Genomic DNA, 27,314 nt, shown 5'->3' with positions numbered 1-27,314 from the left:
ATGAACCTTTAACCAAATCGAGTATTTAGTTGACATGTTTTCATGGTATCAGTGATATTAGGTTTGGATACAGTATAACTTTTATACATTAGATTTAAAATTAAGAGAATCATTGATAAAGTAAGGTCGTTATATTAGAGATAAATGACAAAAACACCCTTCTTGGCCTTTTGTTCGAAGCCAAGAAAATTAAACCACGATTGTAAAGCAACTTCCGTTTCCATTTCCAGTACCTTCCAGATTCAGAGCGTATAAAACCCAATCAAATTTTCAAAGAAGAAGAGAAGACGACGGATCAGTGTGAGAAGAAGAAGAAGAAGCAGCAGCAGAAGCAGAATCATCACCATCAATCATGGCGACGGAGACTTGTACGCAGGCCTACGGCGAGCCCTCGTATTGGGACAATCGCTATTCCAATGAATCTGGCCCCTTCGATTGGTACCAGAAGTATCATTCCTTGGCGCCATTGATCAATCTCTATGTCTCTCGCCATCATCGCATCCTCGCCGTCGGTTGCGGCAACTCAGGTTTCTTCTTCTTCTTCTTCTTCTTCTTCTTCTCCATTTTCGCCTTTTTCGATTCGTTCTTCTTTACGAGATCCGTTAACTCGATGTTATCTTAATAGATTTCGACTCTGTTTTGTGTGTAAGAAGCGTTTTATTTGCATTACTTGTGGTTTTCTTTTTTTGTTGTTGCAGCATTTAGCGAAGGTATGGTCGATGATGGCTATGAGGATGTAGTCAATGTTGATATATCATCTGTTGTGATTGAAGCAATGCAGAAAAAGTATTGTAATCTTCCGCAGTTGAAATGTACGTTTTTCACTTCCTGTTTGTTTAATTGCCGTTTTATTGTTCTTCGGAGTTGGAATTACGTGACCTAGTTTGTGTATTTAGCTTGGAAAGTGATTTTACGTAAGTTTGATTTCATAAATTCAAGCTATCAGACTTCATTTTGTGATCCACATGATCCTTGAGTTCTTTCCTCTTGTATTTTCTTGCAATGAAGAATTCGAGTTCATTCTGTTTCTGTTTGAAGTTGAATTGTATAATATATTATTGTTTATCGAATTAGACTGTAAATGATGTGAATTTTTAAACTTAATTCAGATTCAAGTATTCATTGATGTTCCTTTATAATCAAACAGATGTGAGAATGGATGTTCGTGATATGAGCGAATTTGAAACATGTTCATTCCACGCCGTTCTTGACAAAGGTGCAGTGTTCGTATTTGCCATGTACACGATTCCTAATTCTCTCCTTGCACTGTTTATCTAGCTTTCTAGTGTGTATTTGTGTGCTTATGAGTCTGTTGTTTTCCAATTTTCTCTCCACAACATTTTGATTGTTTCTATTTCTATGTGATGTTTCCAGGTACCCTAGACTCTCTATTGGTGAGTATTGAGTGTTTTGATAGGTTTATCCTTTCTTCATTGACTGCTTATGTGTGCGCAACTTTTAATTTTAGTGTGGAAATAATTCACGAGAAAATGCAACTAGGATGCTCGAAGAAGTTTGGAGGTAAAATGCAACGATGGACTATATGATTTTCTATCGGTTCTTTATTTTTATGTATAAATTTTCTTTCTTGATCTGTTCACCACATATTGAAGCAGTTGATGACAAACTATAGGGTCCTCAAGGAAAATGGAGTGTATATTTTGGTAAATTCTGTAGTTATTACTCTTCCTTGTTTCCTTGAATGTATTTGTTAGTGTTATATTAAAGAAATAATCAATGTGTTTTGTTTCAAATCTGCAGGTTACATATGGAGCTCCCACGTATAGACTAAGTCTACTGAAACGTACTTTCTCATTGATAAAGCTTCATGTCATAGGTTTGATCAAGACTAAATTTAAGCTATTTAGTGTTTTTAAATCAGTACAAACTGCTCTTCGAGTCAGCTGCACGGCAGGATGGGCATATTTTATGCCCACCCAGCTCGGGCAAATTTCATGCCTCCGCCCCTTACATTGTCTCAGTTTTCCAGTGTCTTTACTTTTTGTAAGAGGTTTTATGTTTAAAATATAAAATACCTAAACTTCTTAGGCATTCAAACTTGTTGTGATCTATGATTGATTTGTTCTATATTTTCCGACAAATATTTGGTTTCGACGATCCAAGGAGCTTGTATGCTCGTTCCCTTTCCTCCTTAACAGACTTTTGAATATCAGTAGACTAGAGATTAAAGTACTGGGTTTTGACAAAGTTTATCACTTACAACCTATTTAAATAGTATATGTATATGTTCCCAAGTCATTGTATTACTTCTTATCATGTCATCCTTATCTCTCATTAACATCTTGCAGACAAATTTGTTTTAGAGAAAAGGACCGACCCTCCAAAATGGGACCTCTTGAAACCCGTTCCATTTGACAATGATGTGAGGCCGCTAGAAACCATGCTCGGGCAGAATCCTGATGTCCACTATATATACATCTGTACGAAGGATAGCATTGAATCGGTTATTGCAGAGGTTGAAAAAAGCTCTTTCACGGCTCTTGTACTATTAGAAGATGCTTAAATTTTCATCTCTATGATTTATTTTTCATTTTAGCTGTGATCTTGCTTTCAAATTCGACTTTCTTTTTTGTAATTTCAGGATTGTTCTTTGAAGACAGACCAAAAGTATGATGTTGCTGTTGAGTGAAGGAAGAACGTGATAAGAGGCAAGTGTTTTCCTTTAACTAAAAATGTAGGATTCTTTTGTTGTTTTTTTTCAAGTTATGTAACATGATAGTATTCTAAAGCTTTAACTATTTCTCACTGCATTAAATCATAAATTGTCTTTGATCCTGGGCTTCATTACATTTTAGATAAAATTTAACTTAGTGGGTTAGAAATAGCAAAAAATTTTTTATTGATCAATTTTGATCTTGGAATAAGAACAATGTCCGAATGGGGACAAAAATAAGACTTATGGAATAGAAGATTTTAAGATTTTCTAAGTGGGTTTGAAAGTATTGAGAAATTTTAGGATTTTTTTTTGGGTTTTTTCTTTTTTTGTTGAAATTTAAAATAAGGAAATCTAAGAAACGTGGACCAAAAAATGGAAGAAAAATGAATGAAATTTCGATTTTTTTTTTTCACGTGAAATTATTTATACAAAATAGATCTCATAAATGTTTTAAAATTTTAATTATTTTGAGCTGGAATTTTAATTTGGTACCAAATCAACATTTTAATTTGAATATTATGAAATTTGATTTATTTCTTTATTTAAACGAGTTTGATTTTTGACTTCATAAAATGGTATTCATGATTTTCATTTGCATTCATTTAATCTAATAGATCAGTTATATTTTAAAAAAACATTCGAATATATATCAAATAACATAAAATCTACATTTCATGATCCACCGTTGGACGCAAAATAGGTCCTTAAAATTGATAGTTATTTAAAGATATATCAAATATTCTTAACAACTTCAACTTTCTTAATAACATATTTCAATAATGGGTTAGAAACTTATAAAGTTAAGATGAAGAATGATTAATATAGAGAATATGAATTCTCCGATGAATAGCACTGATGCTTGATTTGGTCCTCCATTTGGAATGTTTCCACCAACTGAAAACACAAAATGCAACATTTTATTGTCACTGTCACTTTCTATTTATATTAATAAAGAAAAGACAAAATTATTTTAAATGATAAAATATTTACCGGTATAGCAAATATCACAATATATTTGTCTTAGATTACGGTTGACCAATATTTATTTTGTATCACGATATAAATAGTCATCACCGGTGATTCTTGGTCTATTACGATATTTTGTTATATTTTTTAAATGTTTTGGTTCATTTTATTATATTTTTAAAAACAATCTACAATTATAGATGCAAAATTTTCAAAGCTAAAATTCAAACCTATAACGACCGACATTATTAAATTTTTTATTACAAAAAAGAACCTTGCATACTATTCATGTTTTAATTATATTAAAGATGCATAATGATGGAGGAGAATTAGAAGCAAGTACTGTGTGTAATTATTTGAAATATTTATATGGAGTTCATCATTTTGGTCATTTAAAATATCTTTTTCACTTGGTAAAATAATTGTTCTGATTTTTCTTTTTTGAAACAAATTAATTAATGTCATAAGTTTAATGTGTGTAACATGTTAAATGTCAATGCAATTATAACATTAAACAAGGGAAAACTAAATGAAAAAAATTCACATAAAAAAGAGTATTTTTTAGAAAGTTTAGAGAGTAAAATGAAACTTAAAGTGATTTTTGTTTTTTGTTTTTGTTTCTTTTGAAACTAAAAAGATTCCAACATCTTGAAAATATAAGGTTGCTTCCGTAACCAATTCCTTTTTGTTTCTGAAACTTCAAAATTTGTTTTTCAAATTAGCAAAGAAAACTAAAAATGAAAAAAGAAAGAAAGAAAGACTTTTGTGTTTAAATCATTTACTATATATAATTAGGTATTTGTTTTTAATAAACAAAAATTTTGAGAAACTAAAAATGAAAAAGAAAAAAAAAAGAAGACTTATGGTTTATAAAATTGAAGTAGTAAGTCTTAAATACTAAAACAATAGATTAAAAACATTAATTTATTTAATATTTTAAGTCTTATTCTATTTTTTTTAAGTTCAATTTTAGTTTATGTAAATTTTAAAAAATTAAATTTATCCTTACAAGGTATTTTTATCGAAATTATTTAAATAATTAACTTCTCAACCAAAGAAGATGATAAGAGAATATATTTTTGAAAATGTTGATATTGATTACTATTTTATTTTATTTTTAAAAATCAACAATAAACTTAAATAAAGTATATGGATTAAAATTAAAAATTTTAGAATCATTTTGGTTGATTTCAAGATTTATATTTTTAGTCTTCAAAATTTATTGGAGTTAGAAAGAGTAAGGGTAAAAAACAAAACAAGTTATTTAAAGTATCTTCGAAAATAATAAAATAAATTAAAGTATTTATAAACTAACAAAATTTTTGAATTTTATCTATAGTAGAAATAGATAGACTTATATCGATCTTTTACTCATAGAATACATACAAGAATCTAAAATTTTATTTTGTCCAATTTACTATTTTAACGTTTCCCTTAAATTTCAATTTTTGCTATTTTAAAAATAAAAAAAATCAAATTTAAAGAAGTAGAAATTGATGGAATTAAAATGAAATTCAAAACATAACATTTTCAAAATTGAAAAGAAAATAGAAATTGCAATGTCATGGAAAAGAGCCTTACCGCAATCTCTAGTATGATTAGAAGAAACAGAGCAAAGGCACAACAAACCTTCCGTTTCCGTATCAAATCCACAATTTCCTCCCGATTTCGAACACCGATCACATCCCAAATTCGCAACCGAAAAGCTCAATTTCATTCCATATTCCCAATCCAAAGCCCCTACTCCCTTCAGATTCTCCGTATTCAACACCGTCGTGTAATGCGTACAATCCAAAATGTTCATACTCATCATCTTCACCGTATCGTATCCCGTAAAACAGCATGGCGGCGATGTACTGTTCGTCAACAAATGGAACACTCTGAACGCGTTGCAACTCCCGTACAGTTCATCGCATGAATGGCCGGAGAAATTGAAGCAGAGGTACTTGTAGTGGTTGAGGATCGGAGAATCGATCGAGCAGTTGAGGAGAGCGAAGACTGTGTCTGGCGATGGCGGAATTATGATCGATTGAATGTCCGTCATGGTGAAATCGTGATGCGGTTGGAGGATTGAGCAGGTAGACATTGCCGGATCGTAGATCACCATGGATTGTTCGTCGTAATCGATGGATTGAACTTTGTAGCTACCGGAGGGAGTGAGAAAGAAAAGATCGTTGGAGCAATTGAACATGCGGCGAAATTGAGGTGCTCCGCAGCCGTCGTCGATTCCGAAGGGGTATTTAATCGGAATGTTGCCGCAGGAAGTACGGCAAGGTGAGGCGAATGTGAGAGAAGGTGAAAGTAATAGCGGTGGTAGTAGGAGGAGGAGTAATGACCATGGAAATGTGACATTCCGGTGGCCGAAGATGGCGGAAAACGGTGGCGACGCCATGGAAATAGTAATGTTTTGTAGTAACGAGAAACTGAATGGAAATTGGAATGGTTTGATTATTTTGATTTTGGAGGAGGAAGAGGGGAACAGCTCAGAGGAAGGAATTTGGAACTTCGAGGAACAATAATGAATCTGAAATTGCGGTGTTTTCTCCATCAACTTTTGGAGGTAAATTTCTCTTTTCAATTTGGCCATATAATTGGTGATAAGTTTAAATAGAAAATAAGGTTTACATTGAGCATAGACTTAGAAGCTCGACCTATTTAATCTTATGATCTTTATATACATGAAATAATAATAATCTAACTATAAAACTATTATCTAGTCAAATATTTGGAATGGAGTTTTAAGGAAAAAAGAATTAGAAAATTGGATCATACCGTGTTTACCCCAACAAATATGATAAATAATCCTATTTCATCCTATTTTTACTTTCTTACAATCCTACATTACCCTACTCAAATAATCCAATCTAAATTTTATTATTATTTTTTAAATTACTACAATTATAATCATTCTTCAAACACGTACTATTGTAATACTATCTTTTATATTCTTTCTCCCAAACATATATTATCAACATTAACATTATCATAATACTAGAATTATTATTATAATCTTTTCGCCCATAATTCTTTCTCTCCCCCAAACACACCCTTTAACACCTAAGTATTTTTCTAAAAGATTGATACCAAAACCTAAGTTTATCCTTTTAATTTCTGTTTTGAGCCCCCGAAAGATCTAACGTCTAAGTCTGTAGTTGTCTAGTCCAACATAAGCATAAATTTTGTGAGGGGCTATTTGACGAGCTGGTTTTCTATTTTGGAAAGATTAATTATAAGTCCATTATGAAACTTCCATAGGAGCTATATGCCTAGCTAGTTGTAATTTGGATTCTGTCAGCTTATACCTGTATTTATGTGTATGAAGAGGATGGAGTTGAAGAGGCATAGAATCTTATAGTGAACCCATCATAGATTCAAATGGATGAATGGTTATTTTAACGTTTAGTATCGTCGATTCCGAAGGGGTATTTAAAATACGAAACTCAAATTACAAAATTAACCAACTAGAAGAATTAGTTTTAGAAAGAGAGAATTTTTAATTCATTAGCGTCTAACCTTTTTCGTATCAATTTTAAATTATTAGAAGAGAGAGAGAGAGAGAGAAAGAGAGAAAAAAAAGAACACCGTTTTAGAGCGTTATAGAAGGTGCGAGTGAGGGGACATCATACAAACATCGTCAAAAAGGTTTAAAAAGAAGCTGTCACAGTAGGGCCGTACATTGACTAATTTCCTCACTCATCATCATATTTGCTTTATTTATTATTATTTTTATATTAAAATTAGCTTAAATTATTAAATATATCCTTATGAACAACAAAAATTAAAATGCAATTTTTCCTTTTTGTACATACATATTAAAGTAACTTTTTAAAAACTTGCTTTCTTTCATACCTCTGTCAATGGCAAACAAAATTGTTTCCCATTGCACTAATCTAGAGTCTAGACTAAAAGAAAGAAAATGATTACAAACAGCAAAATGTAAAAAATATTCAGATGAAGAATCTTGGGGTTTTAGTTTTAGTACATAACTAGTTTTAGCAAATAATGACTAAAATAATTCAAAATTTCTCGCAAATAAGTCATAAAGAAAATGAATTCAACCCCACTCTTTAAACACTTCTTAATAGAAGAATTGCCGTAGATGACACGTATTAGCAAAATTTCACGGCGGAAAAAATTAATATCCCTTCTATTTTAAATAGCAATGATACAATTCCGTTGTGGGGATGTCAAAATGTGTTTACAGCTAATACCCAAAAACCTGCAAAGATATTGTCAAGAGAGTCCAAAGCGAAGCCCCAAAAATTCAATTTGGTCAGAGGAATTTACGTGAATAACGACATTTCCAAGACCTACTCTGATGGCTTTAGGATGGCAATGAGTGTAAAAAATTTGTAGGTTTTCCCCACACGATTTCACATTAAGAAACTGAGTTTGGTTCTGAAAAAAATTTCAACTTTTACCTTGGCCCCAGCTGTTCTTAGGGAAGATTTCAATTGAAAACTTCAAATTCAAAACTCAAATTATTATTATTATTATTATGCATCAACATGTCATTTTGGTAGTGGATATAACATATCTAAGTAGTTGCAAACCATACATATAATATAGTTATTGCTTATCATTTATAAACAAGGGGACAAACAACATACAGTTTACCAACTATTATCATCATTTCATTCGACGCCACACAAAATCACCATGGTGGTGGCTTTCACACATCAGTGAAACGCAAGTACTCCTTCTTTGATGGTAGCTCCATAGTTTCGTAGCCATTAGGGAACATTTGCTTGGCCTGCTCATTACTCACACTCGGCGAGATCACACACTTGCTGCCCGGCTTCCAGTTCACCGGAGTCGCCACCTTGTGCTTTGCAGCCTTTTGTAAAGACTCCAAAACCCTCAACACTTCATCTATGTTCCTCCCAGTACTTGCTGGGTACAAGAAGCTTAGCTTCACCTTCTTGTCTGGACCGATGATGTGCAATGCCCGCGATGGCACTGCACCACCCGACGGGTCTTTCTCGTCGGGGTCGACCATATTCAGTTGCTTGATGATCTCTCTCTTTGGATCCGCCAGTATTGGATACGTGACTTTTTTCCCTTTCTGCAAAGGTATGTTATCCAATTGGATTAACTAATCAAAAGCAAAAGCTATTCATTGAGTAACCGGAACACTCACATTGAAGGCTTCGATATCTTTGATCCACTCGGTATGTGATTGAACATCATCACAAGATAGTCCTATTAGCTTCACACCTCGTTTGCTGAACTCCTCTGCTTGAGCAGCCATCATCCCTAGCTCCGTGGTACAAACGGGAGTAAAATCACCTGCATGCAAATGCAAACGCCAAAGCAACAAGCAACAAGCAACGATGCTACTTCAATGTCCAAGTATAAAATCAAATCAAGGTCCATTTGGTAACTACTTGATTTTAAGTCTTCCGTTTATGACCCCTTACGCTTCTTGATTGAGAAAACTTGGGTGCTGCTTTTAACTGTTTTTATTTCTTTTTTACCCAATCATTGTCCTTAAAAGCCATATTTCGAAAACCCGTTCACTAAACAATACTATTCAACTCTATGACATGAAAGGAAATAGGCTTAGTTTAAAAAAAAGAAAATTAAAAAGCACTGAGAGTGATCTTGAAAGAGTACCCGGGTGAGAGAAGATAATGCCCCAGCTATCGCCGAGGTAATCATATAAACTGATCTTTCCATGGGTGCTATCAGCTTGAATATTAGGTATTGTATCGCCGATTGTAAGGCCAGGCATCTTGCTACCTACAGGAAGAGAATCGTAGAATAGTACAAATTTAAATTCTGGTGTTTTGATGTGTGTTTTTCTTTGTTTCTTTTACGTATATATGCAGTTTTCTGGCACTTTCTTGACTTTCTGCATGTAGCGAACGTGGCAGTTGTCGTGTCTATTGGTGGATGTTGCATGCATTTTGTTGAAGACATGATACCTACTTGTCTCAGTTTCCTTATTTTATACTTTTTTTCAGCCATCCAACAAGTGTGTCAAGTAATTTCACTTAAGCCCAACATGACATGTGGACGATTTTTAGCCTCCCTTGGTTGATCCGATCGACGTAGGAGAATATAGAAATAGAAATCCAGTTCCTTCCCATAATATCATCCATTTCATTCCCGAACACTTCTGATCAATCATTAATCTGATCATTACAGCACTGTGGGCCCTTTCACCTACTCCAAAGTTTGGTAACATCAGAATAGTGAGATCAGAGGTAATATTGTTAACCAACAAAATGAACATACATCATTCATACCTATAATCACCAGCAGCAGGCTCCGAAGGAATTCAAACCCTGAATTTATTAGGTGGCTATGGGTGGGAGAAGCTTGAGTTTTGCTTGCATTGCCGAAGGCTAATTAGTCACCAAATTAACCCCTTTTTCGGTTGGAGGGTTCAAGAGTGCAAGAAGTCTTACTAATCAATCAAATATGATTCATTTTTCTATTGGTTCATGAATACAATTGTAACCAAAATGGAACAGACACATGATACCGGTGATTTTAATTTGGTGAAGAACAACAACTCTAAGATTCAGTTTAGAGAAAGAAGAATGAATGATCTATGTACGTTTAAACTATTGCTACTCAAGTTCTGCCCTGTCTCAATGACGCTTCTATATTTCATGTGCTGCTAGATTAAGAAGTTTACTAACCCCCCCAAGAGAAGGGGAAAAAAAGAAAAACAATGATTCAAGCATGCAACATTCCTACAAATCAAAGAAATATTATTCATTGTTTTATTAGTACATGAATACAATTCTAACCAAAATGTAATCGATATAGGCGACTTTGAATTGTAAAAAGGGACAACTCTGCTTCAGTTTATAGAGAGGAAGGATGGAATGATCTACGTTTCTACAACTGCTAGTTTAGTTCCATCCCGTGTCAGTGAGATGCTTCTATGTTTCATCTGCTGCGTACAAACCACCCCAACCTTTAAAAAAGAGGGGAAAAAAATAACAAAACAAAAAAAGCTGCTGGCTTACTGTTATACTCATTCTAAAATCGCTGCATGTCCTTCGTTCAAGATGTCACAATGTCCTTCAAGGAAAGTCGCTCTGATGAAAAGCATATTAGAGGGTTAAACAGAAATGCACCATGATAGATTATAAATCTAAGGGTCAGATGTTGTTTTAGAATAAGTGAAAAACGGTGACCATTATAGATAAAAATATAATAATAAATTTGCACGAGAAGCATGATTAATAATGGATTAAATTATAAAAAAAAAATACCCCACCTAAACTTTGAAAACTTTCATCTTGACTCTTTTAAGTTTGAAATACAACCCTTAAAAAAGAAAAAAGTTTGTAAATAATTAAGTTCTGAAAGAACGGAAAATAGAGCATGAATGAAAAAAGGAAGACAATAGAAAAGTTTGTAAATAATTAAGTTCTGAAAGTAATGGAAAATAGAGCATGAATGAAAAGAGGAAGACAATAGTATAGGTATTCTTTACATATGCGTATGTTTCTTTATATTTTCTCAATTTGTTAAAATGGAACTTTTCAAAGTCACTGGTGTTTTTTATGTTCCTTAAACCTAAATTTCCTACGTCAATTTCATAAATTTTCAAATGAGAAAAACGAGAAATCCGGACTTACTGATCAGTTCATAAGTGACTATCATCGTGGTTCCATACAGTGACATATTCAAAAACCGAGGTCCAAAGCCTCTGTAAAATCCCACCCATCCATCTTCCTTGAGAAGTGCTCTTGATGTCTTGAGCACGGATGGTCTTCCAATTCCATAGTTATCGATGACCTGCATTGGAGAGATCTAGATAAAACATTAAAAAAACGAACGACGAAGTCTTTTCATCATTTCATATCAATGTACATACAAACGCATGTAGTTGCACATCCAATTTTAGAAACCCAATTCCCTCTCATACCGCAGCGAACTAATATTAACTACTACGTTACCTGAAGTCGCGTTTTTACTGTGTCAACGGGAGTTGTAATAACAGAGGAACAAGCACCTGCCACCATTCCTGCTGTGGCCTGAACTGTTACCATCTCCATGTGAGAAGGTTTCTTCTCCATGCTATCTCGATATCCTAAGCTCCTAATAACGATTAGATTACTCCATAGTCCAAGATTTTAGCCATTAAAATTAATCCGAAATTTGCCAATGCTAGAAAATTATTGCACCTCCAGATAATATGTTGAGCAGCACCATAAACACCCCACCAGAGGGCAGATGCTGGAGACTGAGTTACAGCCGTTAATCCAAAACCCCTATATAAACCACGAAATCCTTCGGCCTTCATCACTTTTCTGACAACATCAAGTGGGCTGTTGCAGTAGGTGGTTCCAGGAAGCCCTTGAACCATCAGCCTCTGGCAAACCTGAGGACAACAATTGACATTGTATAAATTATTCAGGGGTATCACGAGTAGTAGTCATACATACAGATCAAAATTGAAGCTTCTTATTTAATGTATGTACTTGCAAAAATAAACTGTGAAGTAGGAGAGAGGATCAAGTTCACTGATATATCCTTCATTCAATCCTAAGCAAAATAAGTTTATATCCATAAATATTTTTTTGTCTTCAAATCAAGTGAAGAAACAAAAACAACTCCGTATTAAAACTAAATTTGAAATTATTTTAGTACAAAAAAATGGAGGGTATAAGACTTGAACCACCAACCTCAAGGGATGACGTACACTATACATGCCAATTATTGCCGATAGGTTTGCTTAAGCATGGGAACTTGGAACCATGAACCATTTATTTCAATCGAGTCTTTAAGTGTTCCCTCATCAAGAACTAAACTACTTCACCCAAAAGGAAAAAAAAAAAAAAATCTGAAATAGGCAACACTCGAAAGGAAAGGTCCACCTACCACGTCCAATGGCACATAGTATATGCATGAAACTAAATTTGAGATCATGCCTGCAACTCCATTAGCAAGACCAACACGCGTTGCTTCAGGCATTTCCAGATTTTCAGTATATTTCAACATTATGTCTTTTGATACTTCTAGTGATGTTAAAGCCAGTACTCGACCAGGTAATGATCCAATCGCTGAAGTACCAAATCCTCTATACAAGCCAGAGACTCCATCAGACTTCAATATTTTCCAGAAAACTGAGACTCCACGCATGTGAGAAAGCCCAGATCCATCAACTTGCATTCTAGTTTTTACAACCGCTGTTGGATGTAACAAGGCTGACTGAGCCGTAAAGAGTATTGCCCCAATTATATGAAACTTTGTCTTGTCCAACCTAATTGAAGTCATCAGTAACATAACATAACAAGAAGCATGGATACAACATTACAAAAAGCATGGAAATACATTCCAAAATATCTGTAAAAAGAAAATCTACAAGTCTTCAGGTTATAATACCTTAATCTGTTATCTAGTTCCGAATCACCGAGTGCTGAAGTTTTGTGTTTATTTTATTAGCGATTCTGGCCCCAGAAATTAGAGGGCGCAATATATATAAACCTACTTACCGAACTGACGCATTATCTGATATTTCTCTCAAATAAAAAATATGATCTCTCCTGTTATCTGAACGTAGCTAAGGCGTTCTCTACTGTTTAGGCCACCTATTTTCTTTGATAGTTGGTTTTGCAACACTTGATAACAACAGATGATTTAATCTTGAAAGAAAACGAGAGTAGCATTGGCAAGAGTGTAAGTCAAAAGAAAAGAGTGAAGGCGTACTGGTGCAGATTATTGAAGGCAAGGACGTTAGAACTTAGAAGCAAAGTGGAGATGAACTCCACAATTCACCTAGTTTAAAATTATACGTTATGTCGAGTGATGATCAACTCACATACCGAAGCCTAGTTCGGCATTTAAAGAACATTAACTATGTTTAAGCTCCAAATTCCTAATGCTTTGAAAGACTTACGACAAGACTAACCATCAGAACCTAATACACATTCTCTTGCCAAAAATCTTCCAAGGTCTAAGACAAAGCAAACAAAATTCCACAACAATCGGAAGTTAATATCAAGAACGCATCTCTCAGTCTCTTAAACGAATATCAAGACACGTAAAACAAACAAGAAGAAGTTAACATCTATCTTGCACACTTCCGTTCATTCCTTAAGCGATATTCCAAAACAGAAACCGACACTTATAATCGTTCTAAGCCAAAAAGAAGCGAGGATCATGATTTTCGCTAGCAAATTAGTAGAACATTGATGAAAAATGGAACAAACGCGAAGGTAGAGAGAAAGTTGGTGGAGAACCTGTTCCAGTTGATGTCGGTATCAGAAAGCGCCAACTCCGCCGCCGGTGCAGCTTCGGCGTCGAGAGCCATTGATCTGGTGGTTCGGTTCAGTGATCACAAAGGTTGTAGGTTATGACAATGGCAGCTTTAAGGTTCTTCTTCTTCTTCTTGGGCTTGCTCGTTGAACTCTTTCTTGAGTTAGAACCAGTAGAGTTGAGAAAAGGCAAAAGGAAAGCTTAGAGAATAATATAGTACGGACCGGTTAGGCATTTTCAGAAGTCATTTTTGTTGAAATGGAAGTTTCTACGGTTTTCTATCACCGGTCTCTCGTGTGAGTTCGTTGCATTTAGTTATTAATATTTCATTTAGAGCAAATATAAATATTAAATGTAATAGCTATAAATTTGTAATATATTCAAGACGTGTTTTACTCTTTAAATTTTTAAAGATACTAAACTTTTTAAAAAGATGTGTTTTAATATTTAAATTTGTAAAGATAGCATAATAAATTCATTAAAATTTAACCTACCAAATAAGATAATTTGAATTTTTATTGAAAAGTTAAAAAAAAATAGCTTTACCTTTAAATTCTGAAGTTGAAGTATTGATGATCTATGGCTTATCATGGATGTTATTACAATATGTTCCTTATAATTTTTTTTTTAAATTTTGTTCAATGTTCTTCTGATGAGCCATTGGCCAAAGTGATGAATCGATACTAAAAGAAGTATAGGTCAACTATATGCTGCCTAGTATCTGTACCATCAACATCAAATTGAGAAGCAAATGAATGAATTTACCCATTTACCATATATAAGTGCCCATTCTTCAGTGTGTTGTTGGATACAATGGCTTATGATTGAACCAAGTGTTTAATTTACCCCAAAAAATAAGGACAAATAATACAAAATAAAAGGCGACAATTCTTCTCCTTGGATTTCCATTAACAATTACCATAATAAATCTCATAAAAAAAAATACCAATCATACAAAACTTAAAAAACAACGAGTTTAAACCATAGTAACCATCCATACAAGATATAATAGTCTAAGTTACCTTAACAACTAGGTGAGTGTAGTAAAAAATTCCACGAAAATAGTCAAAGTGCACGAAACCAACAGACACTAAAAAAGAGAACCCGACATCAGAGATGTGCAATATGCCATATCTTCCTTGGACATCCACTTTCCGCAATAAAATGTAGATTGTAGATGGAAAAACGTTCACCAACTACCGTAGAATTTGACGATTTCTGAACAAATAGTAGAAATAAACAAGGAAACGCAAAAACAACCTCCGAGGAGTACTTTCATCATTAGCCATCTTATTCCTACAATGTCTGACTGAAGTTCCAATGGTGAACTTTCACTCAATGTCATTTTCGATATAACATCAAGAACTTTGGCTCAATTTTTGACCTGACATTCTCTCATGTTCGTATAGCATATGGTTTATAAGTCCCCTAGCAGCCCTGCAAACAAACAATTATATACACAGAAATGTGAGGGCCATACCCACACAAGTTCTAATCAGAAAATATAAATGTGGTCTCTTCACTTTGGGTTTGATCGGATGCCTTTCCTACTTGTATTCTTCTACAAATTTCTTTTTAATATGACTTCCGGCTGCGAAAGAGAGTGTGGAAAAAGAGAAGGAACGAAACAAGGGAAAAAAGGCAATCATAAGACATACTCATCTTTCATCTTCTGAATCTTCTCTGGGTCAGTCTCATGCATGTTCTTTTTGAATTGTTGCCTCACCATATCGACAATAAGCTCGGTGTTATGTTGCTGCAAGAAGTTGATAGGATTCAAGTTTAACAAGTGTCAAAGAACCAATGTCGAATCCTCTACACCTTCCTGTAACTGGGTACAACTAATTTGAAATGTGAGCACAATTTTTTAAGTCAAAACAGATAAGAACTATAACCTAATTCAGCAAAAAAGAGAGGATACAGTCAAGGAAAGAGGAAACCTAATATCACAGTCAACAAGATGGAGTGCGTCAATTAATTTTCAAATCATTTCTAACTTTGAAGTGCGGGTGAAATGAATAGGGATTTCCATTTTACACCTAATATTGTGAACTTTATACAGAAAATTATTAGCATTAATGACCTTACTTGAACAAGATCTATTCTATAGGTTGTACAACTGCGTCCTTGACTTATAAGCATTATTAGCATTAAATAAGGTGAAGAAATATCTACTTGTAATGTATATTTCTTGACTAGTAAATCTTGACGTTAGTAGAAACAAAATATGAACTTCTTAGAATAACTCTATAGTCTTTCGTTGTACCAATATCTAAAACTCCATTGCCATTAACAAGTCTGCAATCATTCTACATCCAGCGCAACAACCTAGCCACTGGAAATACTTAAAACATGATCATGGGAGGCAGGTAGCAAAGGCGCTTTTACATACAAAATACTATGTTTCGGTGGATTGTTCAATTCCTATAGTCATATTTTGACTGATTGATATGAATAGTGAGAACATAGCTTTGCAGTAAGGTTATGTCCTGCACGAATTCAACTATAGGCTTGATGCAGCACAGTACCCAAATGGCAAATAAAGAAATAAACGAATGAACTCATTGATTGGATAATTGCAATTAACCTGGAGTATTAAGCTTTAACTTTTCACTTCTCATTGAATCAGTAACCTTTTTAAATTATTCAAATGCAAAATTACTCGAATGGGGCCATTGGATTAGATAAAATAAAAAACAAAGGGAACATCCATACCCGATGACCAACAAACTTGGCCCTTCGAAGGCACTCGCGGTAAAGCTGCAATGATACAACATGTAAAGTTAAGAAAATTTGAGGAGAAAATTGTATTGCAAAAAATGGATAGGAGGGGGACCAACCCTAATGACATTATTAGCAAGCTCAGGAGGTAGAGCAGTCTGTAGAGATGGCATTTCCGCCCGTTTCACTAACACACCTTCTGTATTCATTAAAATGATTAGTTCGCTACAACGAGAAACTACCAAAGAGTCAAAAAGACAAGGATCAAACGGAAGAAAACAGTTATTACGGCTGAAACATAAAATTGAAAGTTACTAATAAATTCAAGCTGGATCAACTAAAGACTCCCACACCCAATCATTCCATTTCATACAGCCATAATGGGTCTATTCTAATTATTCTCATTAATCTCTGCCTTCTGTTCCTTCAGGTTTATCGTTCTCTTTCTCGTGGGAAGTTCGTCCACGAAGAAGCGGAATATGTGACTAAATATGAAAAGGATTCAAGATAAAAGATCTATTACCTCCTCCGGCGGCTCCTCTTGGTGGCTTGTGACGAGCTTGAGTATGGAAAAAGAGGGAAAGGATGAAGAAAATCGAACAAGAATCAAACGAAACTCCCGAATTTGATTTGAAGAGTTGGGTCGATAGGGAATACTGAGGTTAAGAAGGAAAACATTAATTTGGGGTTTGGGTGGAGTTGGTTTGGTTCGTTTCGGTTCAGATTGGGGAATTGAACCGACCGGAACTGGAATCTAAACGAACCGAACTTCTTGAAGGAGATAATCCATCAAAAGGCAAAACAAAAGAATAAAATTGGCATTTTGTTTTTATTTTTGAATCGTTAAAGGCCCGTTTGAATTGATTAGGAAAAAGAATGTTTTTTAGAAAAAATTAATTACATGTAAACACTTAATAAAAATTGTTTAAATTACACTTTATCAAATGTTTGTTAAGTAACTCAGATTTGTTTCAAAATTATTTATTTTTTAAATTAAACACTTAAAAATGTCAATAGATGATTTCATTTTTTTGTTTTGTTTATGTTCTATGAATTGTTTAAAAAATCAAGTAAAAATTCGAAAATTAAAAAAAAGGTAACATTCATATTGGTGTTGTTTTGAGATTTGACTAATATTTCAACAATTATATTTAAGAAAAATATAGATTATTATAAAACATAAAAATGAAATATGCTTGATTTTAAAAAACATCAAACATAAGAATTTTGTTTTGTTTTGTTTATGTCAACAACCCACATTACCTACTTTCCTACCCTTTTCATTCTTCTTCATTTTCCCATTCCTCAATCTTTTATTTTATTTTCTTTTCTTGCATATTTTCATCGAAGACATGAGCAATAATCTCTAAATAATTTAGAAGAAAATGGCGTAAAAGTAAATATGACAAGCCCACCTTTTTTGCATTGTTTATTAATTATAAGATGAACTCGTTTATTTTAATTTTTACGTACTAAATTTTTATTTAAAAAACATAGTCAACAATACTTCATAAAAATGTTCGACGTTGAATCAAATGTATTTGATTTTAACCAAACTTTGACACTTACATCGATTTGGTTAATGAACTTTGAATAATCTTTTCTTTTTAACATTTAATTTTGTGACTACGATCATTACAAATTCACTTTTAAAGCTAATTAATATATTATATATAAATTTAAATATTATGTATAATGAAACCCAAACTTTTAATTTTGTGACTAGATGGCAAGAAATACACCTTAATGAGAAAAAAATCCAAATAAACACAAACCTTAAAATTTAGGAACTAAGTTGTAATTTAACCTTTATAAGTTTGAAAATTAGGACAAATAAATGCAAGTTTCCTCAAGAACTAAACATATATATCCTTCCCTTAAATTGATTCGCATTAAGAAAATACTTGAAAAACCTACTATACCTATGGTGTATAAACACATGCATCATGTATGCACACTGTCCGCACATTCTCATTCACATAGTTAATTGCATAATCAATCACCTTCCCGTTCTTTGAACATAACAAAAAAGAAAAAGAAAAAACACTTGGGCATTCTCCAATCGAACTGTGATTAGTAACCCAAATAGTGTTTGTTTAGTCAGTGATGTAGCAACTTCTTCCATCAAAAGGACAGAAGTATGGCATTGGGTTGAATTGATGATGCCAAACATCACTTAAATCTCTTTATTCAGATGAAAAAAATGTTTCTTTTGGAGTCTCATCTGTTATACATATACATGTATATTATCGTTTATATGCAACTAACTATACAAGGGTTGTTAAATGGCTATACAATATCTGGAAACCTGAAGCTAATTGTCGCAGAGTTCAAAATTTCTTCATTATAAAAGAATAAGTTCATCAAACCGAATCCTGGAGGTTGAGTACCTGGATATACCCAAAAAAGACAACTATTTTAATCAATGAATCAACTCATGTAACAGGTAATTCATAGGAAGAAAACTGATCACCAAAGATTTTTCTGTCTTTTTTCATGATTTCGAATGTATTCTGTGGGTTGTTATCAAATGACATCACATTTTTACTTGAAAAGTTTTCCAAACCAAAATGATCAGATATTATAGGATTTCTTACCATTTGGAGGTTAAACTACTGATTTAAGCTTTGTCATATTTTAGTTTTCTATTAACAAATCAAGATTATTAACCCATATTAGTAAATTTCTTTTTTCTTTTCCTTTCCAGCTACCATCAAAACACAAAATTTTAATTAAGAATGTGATGTAGAATCATTTTTCAAATTTAAAATCATTTCTTCAACTTTCTCGTAGATAAGAAAAGATGTAAGAAAAGAAGTTTAAGCATGTAGCCAAGCAGATATCAATACTGGTTTAAGCATGAGAATGTGCAAAGTGCAAAGGATCATGTTCCTAATAATACATAGATAAGTGAGGACTAGCTTACTGTTCAGGTCTCAATCAGAGTATGAAGTTTTCGCAGCAGAGATCTTAGCAATGTACTTCACCTTTCCGCAAGGAAGTAAGGGGATACTAATTCCCAAATGTCATCTTCTCACGATGAAGAGCTTTGTAAAAATCGTTTCAACATCGCAAGCATTGGATCAATAAATGCTGCTGCCGAAAGCAGAAGTGACAGTGAAAGGAACAGATGCAGGAACCTGCTGAGGAGACCAGTCAACAGTCCCTTCTTTTGGAATGTAGTCACCAATAGCACCATCAGCAATCGGTGAATATGGTTTCCTTACTCTCATTAGCATTATATCCTGAATCATTTAGTAAAGATTCTGGTTTACAATACAAGTGATGCAGAAATTCGTAGAGTTCCATTTGTGAACGTTATTACCAAAAAAATCTCAGTTAGTCAAGAGTGCAATTTCCCAGTTTTTAGATTATTCAGTTCAATGAACGTATACACTATAGAACACTAGAAAAAGCTATTTATTTATCTATATTTTTCTCCATTTATTAATCTGTCTGTTAGTCAAATTTATCCGGTTTAAATTCAAGTAATTGAACCCAAAATTAAGTGGTTTGTTTAGGGTTTAGGGTTTAAAGAAGTTACATTTTTCCAACAGTTTGCAAGCAACGAGCATGGAAGCGGGAATTGAAAAGAAATTGATTTTACCTAATTTATGAAGTCTCGGTTTCCTTGTTTATTCAAAATATCTTGCTACTATTTAGTTGTGGAATGACATTCACAATTTGGTCAAAGATTATTTTCCTCTATTGCTCACTGGGTTTTTGTTGGGATTGGAGAGTTTTTGTAATTATAGCACTGGCTTACTTTTTGGGGTTGGTTTGTTAGGTTTTAAGAGTTTGCTTATTTGGAGTTTGATTTTCGTTGTTTTTAAATGGAAACGAGTAGCTTTATTAATATTCACGATGAGGCAAAAGCTCAATGTAACTGAGTAGCTTTGTTAGGCATTTGGAGTCTGCTTTTCGTTGTATCTCATTAGTTTGGTCTACCTTTTGTTTTACTTTGTTTCTCTTCTCTCTTGAAAGGTTATCGTATCTTTGAGCATTAGACTAAAAATTTTGCTTCCTTTTTGCAAAAAGAAGAAAAAAAAAATCTTAGACTAAAAGGAACTGACCCAGCCCATAAGGAAAGATGATAACTACGAATAGTGGTTTCACACCAGTGGAATTTTATGAATAATATTGGGACTATTGAATAGGGTTCCAAGACAAAGCAAACCTTTGATTGATTTTGTCCATAGGTGTTCATTGCACGCTCAATTGAGGAGTAAACTCGAAGAGCTTGGTCAGTGCCTCGACTACATTTTACAACATAAACATGCTCCTTCAACTCTGTTGGTCGAGCTTGCAAGTAAAGGATGAGACGAGAAGGGGGAGATTTTGGATGGTCTTTCTTTCCCTGTGAAAATTCCATTGTCACAAGGTCACCCCACAGAACATCCCACAATACTGAACATGGGTCTTTAGCTGGGCTGAACTTCCGCTGAGCAATGATGGTGGAAGGTTGCTGCAAAACGAAAAAAGTTACGCATTGAAGGCAAATATCACGTACTGAAGAAAGAAGACACCAAAAAGTAATTAAATATTAGCTAGCTTACTTGCATCAACATGACTCTTCTATGAGTGACAACAAGTATTTTCCCTTTGGGAAGTAAAAAATGATCTTCATAAGCATCTGACAACGCAAACTTTCCACGCACTTTAAATAAATCAACCTGTCCAAAAAAGGATCCTGATTCTGCCAGCTGCAATATAACCTTCACAAGGAAATTTTTTTCTTGATTAGTATTCAAGCGGGAAACAGGAAAGCCACCAAGGAAAAAAATAGATTCACCCCCACCACATACACAGAAAAAAGAAGTTTATAAGGAAATTCCACAATGATAGAAACCAACAAGAATAATGGTAAAGTTCGCAAATTATAAAGATCTCTAATTCTTAAGAAATTTCCTCGATACTGTTGCTGCTCAGGTTGACATCTTTCCCACTGAAAACCACGATAGAAGAAATGCTTACTGATCTATGTTAAAATGAAAATGCCATAGATTTATTGAAATGAATATGTATATTAGGGAGAAAAGTGGCTTAAACCTAAATGGATATAAATATAAAGTTCATGAAAAGATAAGACAAAAACGGTAGCCAATGTATTGGTAAGCTCATATAGCTTTCCCTACCGTCATCCTGACCTGACTCCATTATGTCGTTGGCATTGTGAGTCTGTTCATGGATGCACCGAAAAATACTCTAAAATCATTGGATCCTTAGAAAAGACACTAGATGTGAGGGTCTTTTCTTATAAAACACAATGAACTATCAACTTAATTCTAAGATTGGGCTACTTCATCAATTGATAATCCACTTTTAGATGCTGCACTTATGTTTTGGGATGACTTGGTAACCACGCTTAGTTGATATTGAATTTTAAAAGAGATGTGGCTACAATGAATTTAATGAGTCTACTACGATGTTCCTTGACAATGAAGTTCCATTAGTAGTTCTATTAGTATACTAATAGCAATTCCATAACTTGCTGACGTTCATTAGTCTTGGCACGTACAATCATCAAACTGCATAGACCAGCTAAACCGTACCTGTCCTTGTGCTTTATAGTTGTCATATGGTCGAAGCAAATTATCACCACCGATTACACGAGGCAGCCTCCTACGTAGAAGTTGCTCATCTGAAGTAATAGCAGATGCTATCTTCATTCTCACAGCATTCGCACCTTCTGTAGTTTTTGATAGAAGATCTAGAACTCCACTCACTGGCTGGGCTGCTGCACCTATTATGCCTTTCCCAACACCCTGAACAAACCCCTCAACGCCAGAAGTTTTTGCACCTTCAAGAGGCTTTGTTAATATACCGGTGACTCCTCTGAATAGGCCCTTGGCCAGAGCACCACCTCCTTCTCGGATAACATCTCCCAAATCTTCTACACCCTTATTCTCCTGCAAAACAAATAAATCAGTTAACATCCTCCACATTTACAGGAAGATATGCTGAAAACGAGACATATATGTAACGGTTAAAATTATCGAAAGACAGCATTGTTCAGATTTTTGTTATGAGAAACACGATTAATTTGTGATTTAGTGTAAGAATCAACTCCTTTTCCCCTTTGCCTACTAGAGAAAAAAAATTCAGCTCATTCCCCACCCCAAACTACCATATTGAACTTAGAATGAGATGTTACGACAATAAACTCCAACCGACTTGAAACATTAACTTATAGTATAGACTCGTATAGAAACCTAAATATATGTATTCAATGAAACTTATAATGCACGTGAAGCCACAAGAAATACATATGATGCATAAAAAATAAATAGAATCACATAAAAATCATAATAATTGCTTTACAATTATACATCATAATAGTTTTTCATGAACCTTTATTATACTAGAAAAGTAATAATAAAAATATATAAAATAAACCACTCATTGAGCTTGCCAGTTCATCCTTCTTCCTATACATAGGACTTCTTCTTGAGTTTCTAATAAGTTGACCATGACATTTACCACCAGCCTCATACAATATCAAACCCAAAACCTATCAAGTACTAGTAGGATACTGGCAAGCTGCCAATTTTCACCAGCCTCATATAGTATTGCAAAGCAGTGAGAGTTTTAATGTGTCATATATATTTGTTGATGACTTGATATGAATCATAAATTTCAATAAAGACATGTATTTGCGTTTCAAGTCGAGTACACAATAAGTTAAGTTTCAAGCCATGCATTTTTGGGACTTTTGACCCTAGATTTCATACTTGGTAGGAGTCTATTGTTGTCACATCTAAACCTAGGAACAACAGGGTAATTTGGGGTGGGGTGAGGCATTTAGCTTCACCAAAACTTCTATTTGACACACAAGGCGATTTTGAAAATGGATAATTATAAAGTTTTGATAAAAGGATTAAATTTACCATACTGCATTATGTTAAGCTTATTAGTCTTTTGTCCTTTATTGTTTTTTAACTCTTACTTTTTTCAGCAAAAAAAAAAAAAAAAACTTTACTAGATACCAAAAATAGACTTCCTAACTCCATATTGAATGCCTCTACACCCCCAAACACAAATTTCTAAACTCCTCGGACATATTAACTCTACTGTCCAAATTTTAGAACTCAATTAAGTGACTTAGACAACCCCTTAACGTGTGATTTCCCCTCTCTCTATATGTACAATTACAGAGTTCCAAGTCAGCAGCACAGGTTAAAAATAACTGGTGCAAAATTTTCACACACCTGTCTCTGACGGCTTTGTATGAACTTCTTGTCCATTGATAAGGCAGCCACACCTTTACTCATATGCCCAAGTGCACTACTTGCATTACCCAGTATGTCGACACCAGAGAGAAGCTGAAGAGGCTGGCTAAGGAGATCCTTCCGAATGCTTGATATAGCATTAGTGGCCATCAAACTCTGCCTCATGCAGATATTCTCACGAAATCTTTGATTTATTCTAATCTGATATAAAAAAGGTTAAGAATCAGATATATAATTCTGAAAGGGAGTTTGAACCAGAGATGTTATTATTCAAAAATCACTAGAAAGCCAAATGCAGTCCATTCAGAGAGTAGGTACACTTTGCAAAAGTTAAAACATCTAACCAAACCATTTATTCACAAATTGCATTATGCCAAAGAGAACCTATTTCAAAACTTTATTATTTTAACGAGAAAGCTACTAGTTTGATGTCACTACCAAACTTATCCTCTACAGCTGGCCTAGTGGTCATTTGAAAAATAAAAAAAGTGAATACTATTTCAAGCCACCTCTCATGGGTACCAATATAGGCTATTAAAATACCATGAATTTACAAGCATAAAAAGATTAGATAAATTGTCCCATGAGACTAATCAAGGAGAGCATAAGTTGTCAAAAAACCATCACGGTACCAAAATCGAAAATAATAAAACTAAAGTGATATATATTTACAAACACATTAATGGATATGTCCATATCTTTAGTCCCTCGTTCATCGAGGTAACAGAGACGACACAAGAATTGCAAAAAGCTGACCTTCAAGACAAAAGAGGTGCTGGGAACAATACACTTTCAACTCCAATTGAAGGGTGTTGTACTACATGCAGCACTAAAGAGAAATAATTTCTTTTCTAATTCGTGCAAATTCAACTATGTACTTTTTTTCCTTTATTTGGAGGAAAATATAATTTTTAATCACCATACCACTCCGAGCTGCAGATTCTCCTTTATTGCCGTTAATTTACTAGTGTAAAGTTCTTTCTCCATACATTTGAGGCAGAATTGTTTTTTGTTCAGAGAAAAACGTGCCAGTAAAGCACTTTACCTTTGTTTGGGCATCTCATTCAAAATCTACCAAGTATGCCACATGCTTCAGCTTCTATATTATCTAGAAGAAATTGAAAGTACGGAGCACAAAAAGAAAAAAGAAAAAACGTACTGGCATGTTCTCGGTATTCCCCAATGCAGTCATTAGCGAGGACCAGAATCCAAGAACACCTCTTGGCCGTTGACCGGGAGACATAGCCATAGAGAGTCTAAATCGAACTTCTGATATATGAAGAACTCTGTTTTTCCAAGTTACGTTAAGAAACCATTCCAAGAAAGCAGTCCATATAAAACCACAGTCCAAACCAAAGAATAAAATAGATTACGAACCTTATCTGAATAACTGGATCTACTGAAACAGCAGTACTTCCAGTATCATGCAATCTACTGAGATTAACAAGCTGGATCATTTCATGAAGGCGCCAAATTATTGGTTCATGAATGTTAATTGAAAAGGCATAACTTTCAGGACCCTGTGGTTCCCAAAAGAAGGGAAAAAAAAAAAAATCAGTTTCACTGGTTGCTAAATCATGGTTTATACATAAAATAGAAACACCTTAATCCTTACATGAAAGCCTATATATGGATAGATACAGAGATCCATTAAACCATTTGATTGCATTGTCATTGAAAATTTCAAGATATAATCAGTCTCATCCCCAATCCTCTGGGGTCTGAAAAGAACAGGCATTGGAGTCAGTGGCAACTGGTTATCAATCTGTACCCCAGACATTCTAAGTTTCAACCTGCACCCAACGAAGTAACAAACATATGTAAAGTTTCAACATCATTTTGGAGCAACAAAACAAGTGCACCTCTCAAAATTTTTAAGCCAAGCGGTTCTCCAATATTGCCCAGTACTGGGCAATACAGTTTGGTTAGCTTATTAATGCATTAAAGTAATATAGTGCTAAATCACCAATCTATCAAAAAACTAACTTAAATCTCCAAATATAATACCAAAACTGGAGAAACCGTTTTGGGAGCCAAACGCACGAGTAGGGACCAAAAAGAGACTTAACAACCCAAAAATAAACAAAGGAAAGGGCTACAAGTGCGTAGAGTTTCATTCTTAGCTGTAAATTTAAGACCAAAATACAAGCCTCCAATGAGAAAAATTCAAGATGACAAGGTTGAAGAGTACTCAAGAACAGAAGGAAAGTAAGATCTTTTTTGAAAGAATAAAAAAGAAGACCAAGATTTTAATTTTAAAAAGAAAAACGGAATTGAGACTACTGTCAAGTATGGGAAAGCTAGGGGAGCAATAGTTTTATAAATAATAAAACCCTTAAATGTATCCTAAAAACAAATTTCTGAAAGTAGTAGAAATTCAAACAAAAGCTTCCGTGGTATAAATTTATTTCTATTGTTACCGCTCAGTTTAAGGTAATGTGATAGGATGGGTATTAGTGGGCTATTAGAATCATTAACCGTATATTATTAATTGGTTAAGTAGTTTGTTAGAAAAGTAGGTTATAAATAAAATGAGTAGGAAAAGAAGGTTCAAGTACTCTGTGTTTGATAATATAGGGTTCTATCCCAAAACCAATTGGCAATGAGTGGAGTAGCTCATCGACCTTATAAGGAGTGTGAGTCTCCTTGATTTTTCCAATGTGAGACTCTTAACATCTCAATACCTTGAACACTTGGTTTATCTTCTCCCTTCCCTACGCACTGTATTTATAACCGACTTTCCTAACAAACTACTTAACTAATTACTAATATACCCCTAACGATTATAATAACCCCCTAATACCAATCCTATCATAATACAGAAAGATCATTCTCTCCTAGTATTGACTGTTAGCATTAGAGATTGATGAAACCATAGGGAAGAGTATTACATAGCAAGATCAGAGCCGGAGTCTTAAAATCAAGAGAGTAACAACCTTACCTACTAATACCAGAGTCCAGACCTGTGGAATATGCTAGAAGAAGATTTTGCACGGACAAATATAATATCTCCTCTGGTGTATGGTCAACAAGAGATATTCCAAGCTCAGCCAATTCCATAATAATATGATACTCACAGTTTGAGATAGACGCAGATTCTGAACCATAAAAATCAATTCTAGGAGGATTTGATAAAGGTGACATATGACGTCCACTTAAAAACCTTCCAGGTTCATTTTCTGGCATCCAATCTCTAATAAGAACAACATTGATTTTCTCCTCTTTAACTACAGTAACACGCAAAGCTTTAGAAGGTCCACCAGTGACAGAAACAGGTTGATGATCAGAAATTTCATCAATGTCATACTTGTCTGTTTTTGATGAGTCTGAACCATCTATTAGAAGTTCCAATAGGCGCCTTCTACCTAGATCTTCCCAAAGAAAAGAAACAGCTGTGTTAGGAAGAAGCAACTTCCAGGAATCATTGGTACCATCAGCTTGCCGGAAGCGCATTGGTAAGAAAACAGAACGGTTTTCAATCCTACAAGTAAAAACAC

At 34.1% G+C, this 27,314-nt stretch overlaps 6 protein-coding genes across 12 annotated transcripts in view; 1 reads left to right on the top strand and 5 right to left on the bottom strand.

Moving 5' to 3' along the window:
* Nucleotides 1–197: 197 nt before the first annotated feature.
* LOC103483913 (uncharacterized) lies at nt 198–2,791 on the top strand. The gene is made up of 9 exons (XM_008440759.3): nt 198–527; nt 699–812; nt 1,148–1,216; nt 1,375–1,394; nt 1,469–1,521; nt 1,634–1,664; nt 1,762–1,837; nt 2,310–2,476; nt 2,603–2,791. The coding sequence occupies exons 1-9, from the start codon at nt 353–355 to the stop codon at nt 2,648–2,650; spliced, it is 753 nt and encodes a 250-aa protein (XP_008438981.1). The 5' UTR covers nt 198–352; the 3' UTR covers nt 2,651–2,791.
* A 533-nt stretch (nt 2,792–3,324) lies between these two features.
* Nucleotides 3,325–6,191, bottom strand: LOC103483914 (uncharacterized). Its single transcript, XM_008440761.3, has 2 exons — nt 5,225–6,191; nt 3,325–3,571 (listed from the first exon to the last, which is right to left on the bottom strand). Exons 1-2 carry the CDS (start codon nt 6,189–6,191, stop codon nt 3,462–3,464), a joined length of 1,077 nt encoding a protein of 358 aa, XP_008438983.3. The 3' UTR covers nt 3,325–3,461.
* Nucleotides 6,192–8,111: 1,920 nt separating this feature from the next.
* LOC103483915 (1-Cys peroxiredoxin) lies at nt 8,112–9,617 on the bottom strand. Its single transcript, XM_008440762.3, has 3 exons — nt 9,260–9,617; nt 8,784–8,932; nt 8,112–8,708 (listed from the first exon to the last, which is right to left on the bottom strand). Exons 1-3 carry the CDS (start codon nt 9,375–9,377, stop codon nt 8,316–8,318), a joined length of 660 nt encoding a protein of 219 aa, XP_008438984.1. The 5' UTR covers nt 9,378–9,617; the 3' UTR covers nt 8,112–8,315.
* Nucleotides 9,618–10,344: 727 nt separating this feature from the next.
* Nucleotides 10,345–14,103, bottom strand: LOC103483917 (uncharacterized). 4 transcript variants are annotated; one of them, XM_051086641.1, is made up of 7 exons: nt 13,852–14,103; nt 12,491–12,872; nt 11,794–11,990; nt 11,566–11,707; nt 11,245–11,419; nt 10,627–10,698; nt 10,345–10,553 (listed from the first exon to the last, which is right to left on the bottom strand). In XM_051086641.1, exons 1-6 carry the CDS (start codon nt 13,920–13,922, stop codon nt 10,664–10,666), a joined length of 1,002 nt encoding a protein of 333 aa, XP_050942598.1. In that variant the 5' UTR covers nt 13,923–14,103; the 3' UTR covers nt 10,345–10,553; nt 10,627–10,663. The 4 variants fall into 4 exon arrangements, with proteins under 4 accessions (XP_050942598.1, XP_050942597.1, XP_016899110.1 ...); XM_051086640.1 differs by having other exon boundaries at nt 10,345–10,550; XM_017043621.2 differs by having other exon boundaries at nt 10,345–10,550; nt 11,245–11,404; nt 13,852–14,095.
* Nucleotides 14,104–14,747: 644 nt separating this feature from the next.
* Nucleotides 14,748–17,234, bottom strand: LOC103483919 (uncharacterized). Of its 2 annotated transcripts, none has more exons than XM_008440764.3 (5): nt 17,112–17,234; nt 16,708–16,787; nt 16,583–16,627; nt 15,526–15,623; nt 14,748–15,304 (listed from the first exon to the last, which is right to left on the bottom strand). In XM_008440764.3, the coding sequence occupies exons 2-5, from the start codon at nt 16,759–16,761 to the stop codon at nt 15,226–15,228; spliced, it is 276 nt and encodes a 91-aa protein (XP_008438986.1). In that variant the 5' UTR covers nt 16,762–16,787; nt 17,112–17,234; the 3' UTR covers nt 14,748–15,225. The 2 variants fall into 2 exon arrangements, with proteins under 2 accessions (XP_008438986.1, XP_008438987.1); XM_008440765.3 differs by having other exon boundaries at nt 16,708–16,784; nt 17,112–17,211.
* Nucleotides 17,235–18,516: 1,282 nt separating this feature from the next.
* The window catches only part of LOC103483912 (uncharacterized), a 73,806-nt gene continuing 65,008 nt past the window's right edge, over nt 18,517–27,314 (bottom strand). For 2 of the 3 annotated variants that reach the window (XM_008440757.3, XM_017043506.2), the window contains exons 55-64: nt 26,759–27,298; nt 25,433–25,610; nt 25,195–25,337; nt 24,977–25,103; nt 23,797–24,018; nt 22,141–22,497; nt 21,145–21,303; nt 20,766–21,053; nt 19,515–19,833; nt 18,517–18,978 (exon numbers count right to left, since the gene is read on the bottom strand). In XM_008440757.3, the coding sequence (XP_008438979.1) occupies nt 19,672–19,833; nt 20,766–21,053; nt 21,145–21,303; nt 22,141–22,497; nt 23,797–24,018; nt 24,977–25,103; nt 25,195–25,337; nt 25,433–25,610; nt 26,759–27,298 (2,176 nt within the window). In that variant the 3' untranslated portion in view covers nt 18,517–18,978; nt 19,515–19,671. The remainder of the gene's footprint in view (nt 18,979–19,514; nt 19,834–20,765; nt 21,054–21,144; nt 21,304–22,140; nt 22,498–23,796; nt 24,019–24,976; nt 25,104–25,194; nt 25,338–25,432; nt 25,611–26,758; nt 27,299–27,314) is intronic. The other variant, XM_008440758.3, reaches the window with a different exon arrangement.

The sequence above is a fragment of the Cucumis melo genome, chromosome 6 (assembly GCF_025177605.1).
Source record: "Cucumis melo cultivar AY chromosome 6, USDA_Cmelo_AY_1.0, whole genome shotgun sequence".
Lineage (NCBI taxonomy): Eukaryota > Viridiplantae > Streptophyta > Magnoliopsida > Cucurbitales > Cucurbitaceae > Cucumis > Cucumis melo.
The sequence above is the reverse complement of the archived record's forward strand: the minus strand, read 5'-3'. Positions and strand labels throughout refer to the sequence as shown.

Excerpts from the sequence above, each read along its gene's own strand:
- LOC103483914 (XM_008440761.3), bottom strand. The coding sequence starts at position 6,191 with ATGGAGAAAACACCGCAATTTCAGATTCATTATTGTTCCTCGAAGTTC. Across the intron at positions 3,572-5,224 it reads TAATCATACTAGAGATTGCG|TTGGTGGAAACATTCCAAAT; the intron begins GTAAGGCTCTTT and ends TTGTGTTTTCAG.
- LOC103483919 (XM_008440764.3), bottom strand. The coding sequence starts at position 16,761 with ATGCCATCTCTACAGACTGCTCTACCTCCTGAGCTTGCTAATAATGTC. Across the intron at positions 16,628-16,707 it reads TTGCTAATAATGTCATTAGG|CTTTACCGCGAGTGCCTTCG; the intron begins GTTGGTCCCCCT and ends GTATCATTGCAG. Across the intron at positions 15,624-16,582 it reads CCAAGTTTGTTGGTCATCGG|CAACATAACACCGAGCTTAT; the intron begins GTATGGATGTTC and ends AACTTCTTGCAG.
- LOC103483913 (XM_008440759.3), top strand. The coding sequence starts at position 353 with ATGGCGACGGAGACTTGTACGCAGGCCTACGGCGAGCCCTCGTATTGG. Across the intron at positions 1,395-1,468 it reads GTACCCTAGACTCTCTATTG|TGTGGAAATAATTCACGAGA; the intron begins GTGAGTATTGAG and ends TTTTAATTTTAG. Across the intron at positions 2,477-2,602 it reads TTGAATCGGTTATTGCAGAG|GATTGTTCTTTGAAGACAGA; the intron begins GTTGAAAAAAGC and ends TTGTAATTTCAG.
- LOC103483915 (XM_008440762.3), bottom strand. The coding sequence starts at position 9,377 with ATGCCTGGCCTTACAATCGGCGATACAATACCTAATATTCAAGCTGAT. Across the intron at positions 8,933-9,259 it reads CATTATCTTCTCTCACCCGG|GTGATTTTACTCCCGTTTGT; the intron begins GTACTCTTTCAA and ends ATTTGCATGCAG. Across the intron at positions 8,709-8,783 it reads AAGATATCGAAGCCTTCAAT|AAAGGGAAAAAAGTCACGTA; the intron begins GTGAGTGTTCCG and ends ATACCTTTGCAG.
- LOC103483917 (XM_051086641.1), bottom strand. The coding sequence starts at position 13,922 with ATGGCTCTCGACGCCGAAGCTGCACCGGCGGCGGAGTTGGCGCTTTCT. Across the intron at positions 11,708-11,793 it reads GCTCAACATATTATCTGGAG|GAGCTTAGGATATCGAGATA; the intron begins GTGCAATAATTT and ends AATCGTTATTAG. Across the intron at positions 11,420-11,565 it reads CAGTAAAAACGCGACTTCAG|ATCTCTCCAATGCAGGTCAT; the intron begins GTAACGTAGTAG and ends TGTTTTATCTAG.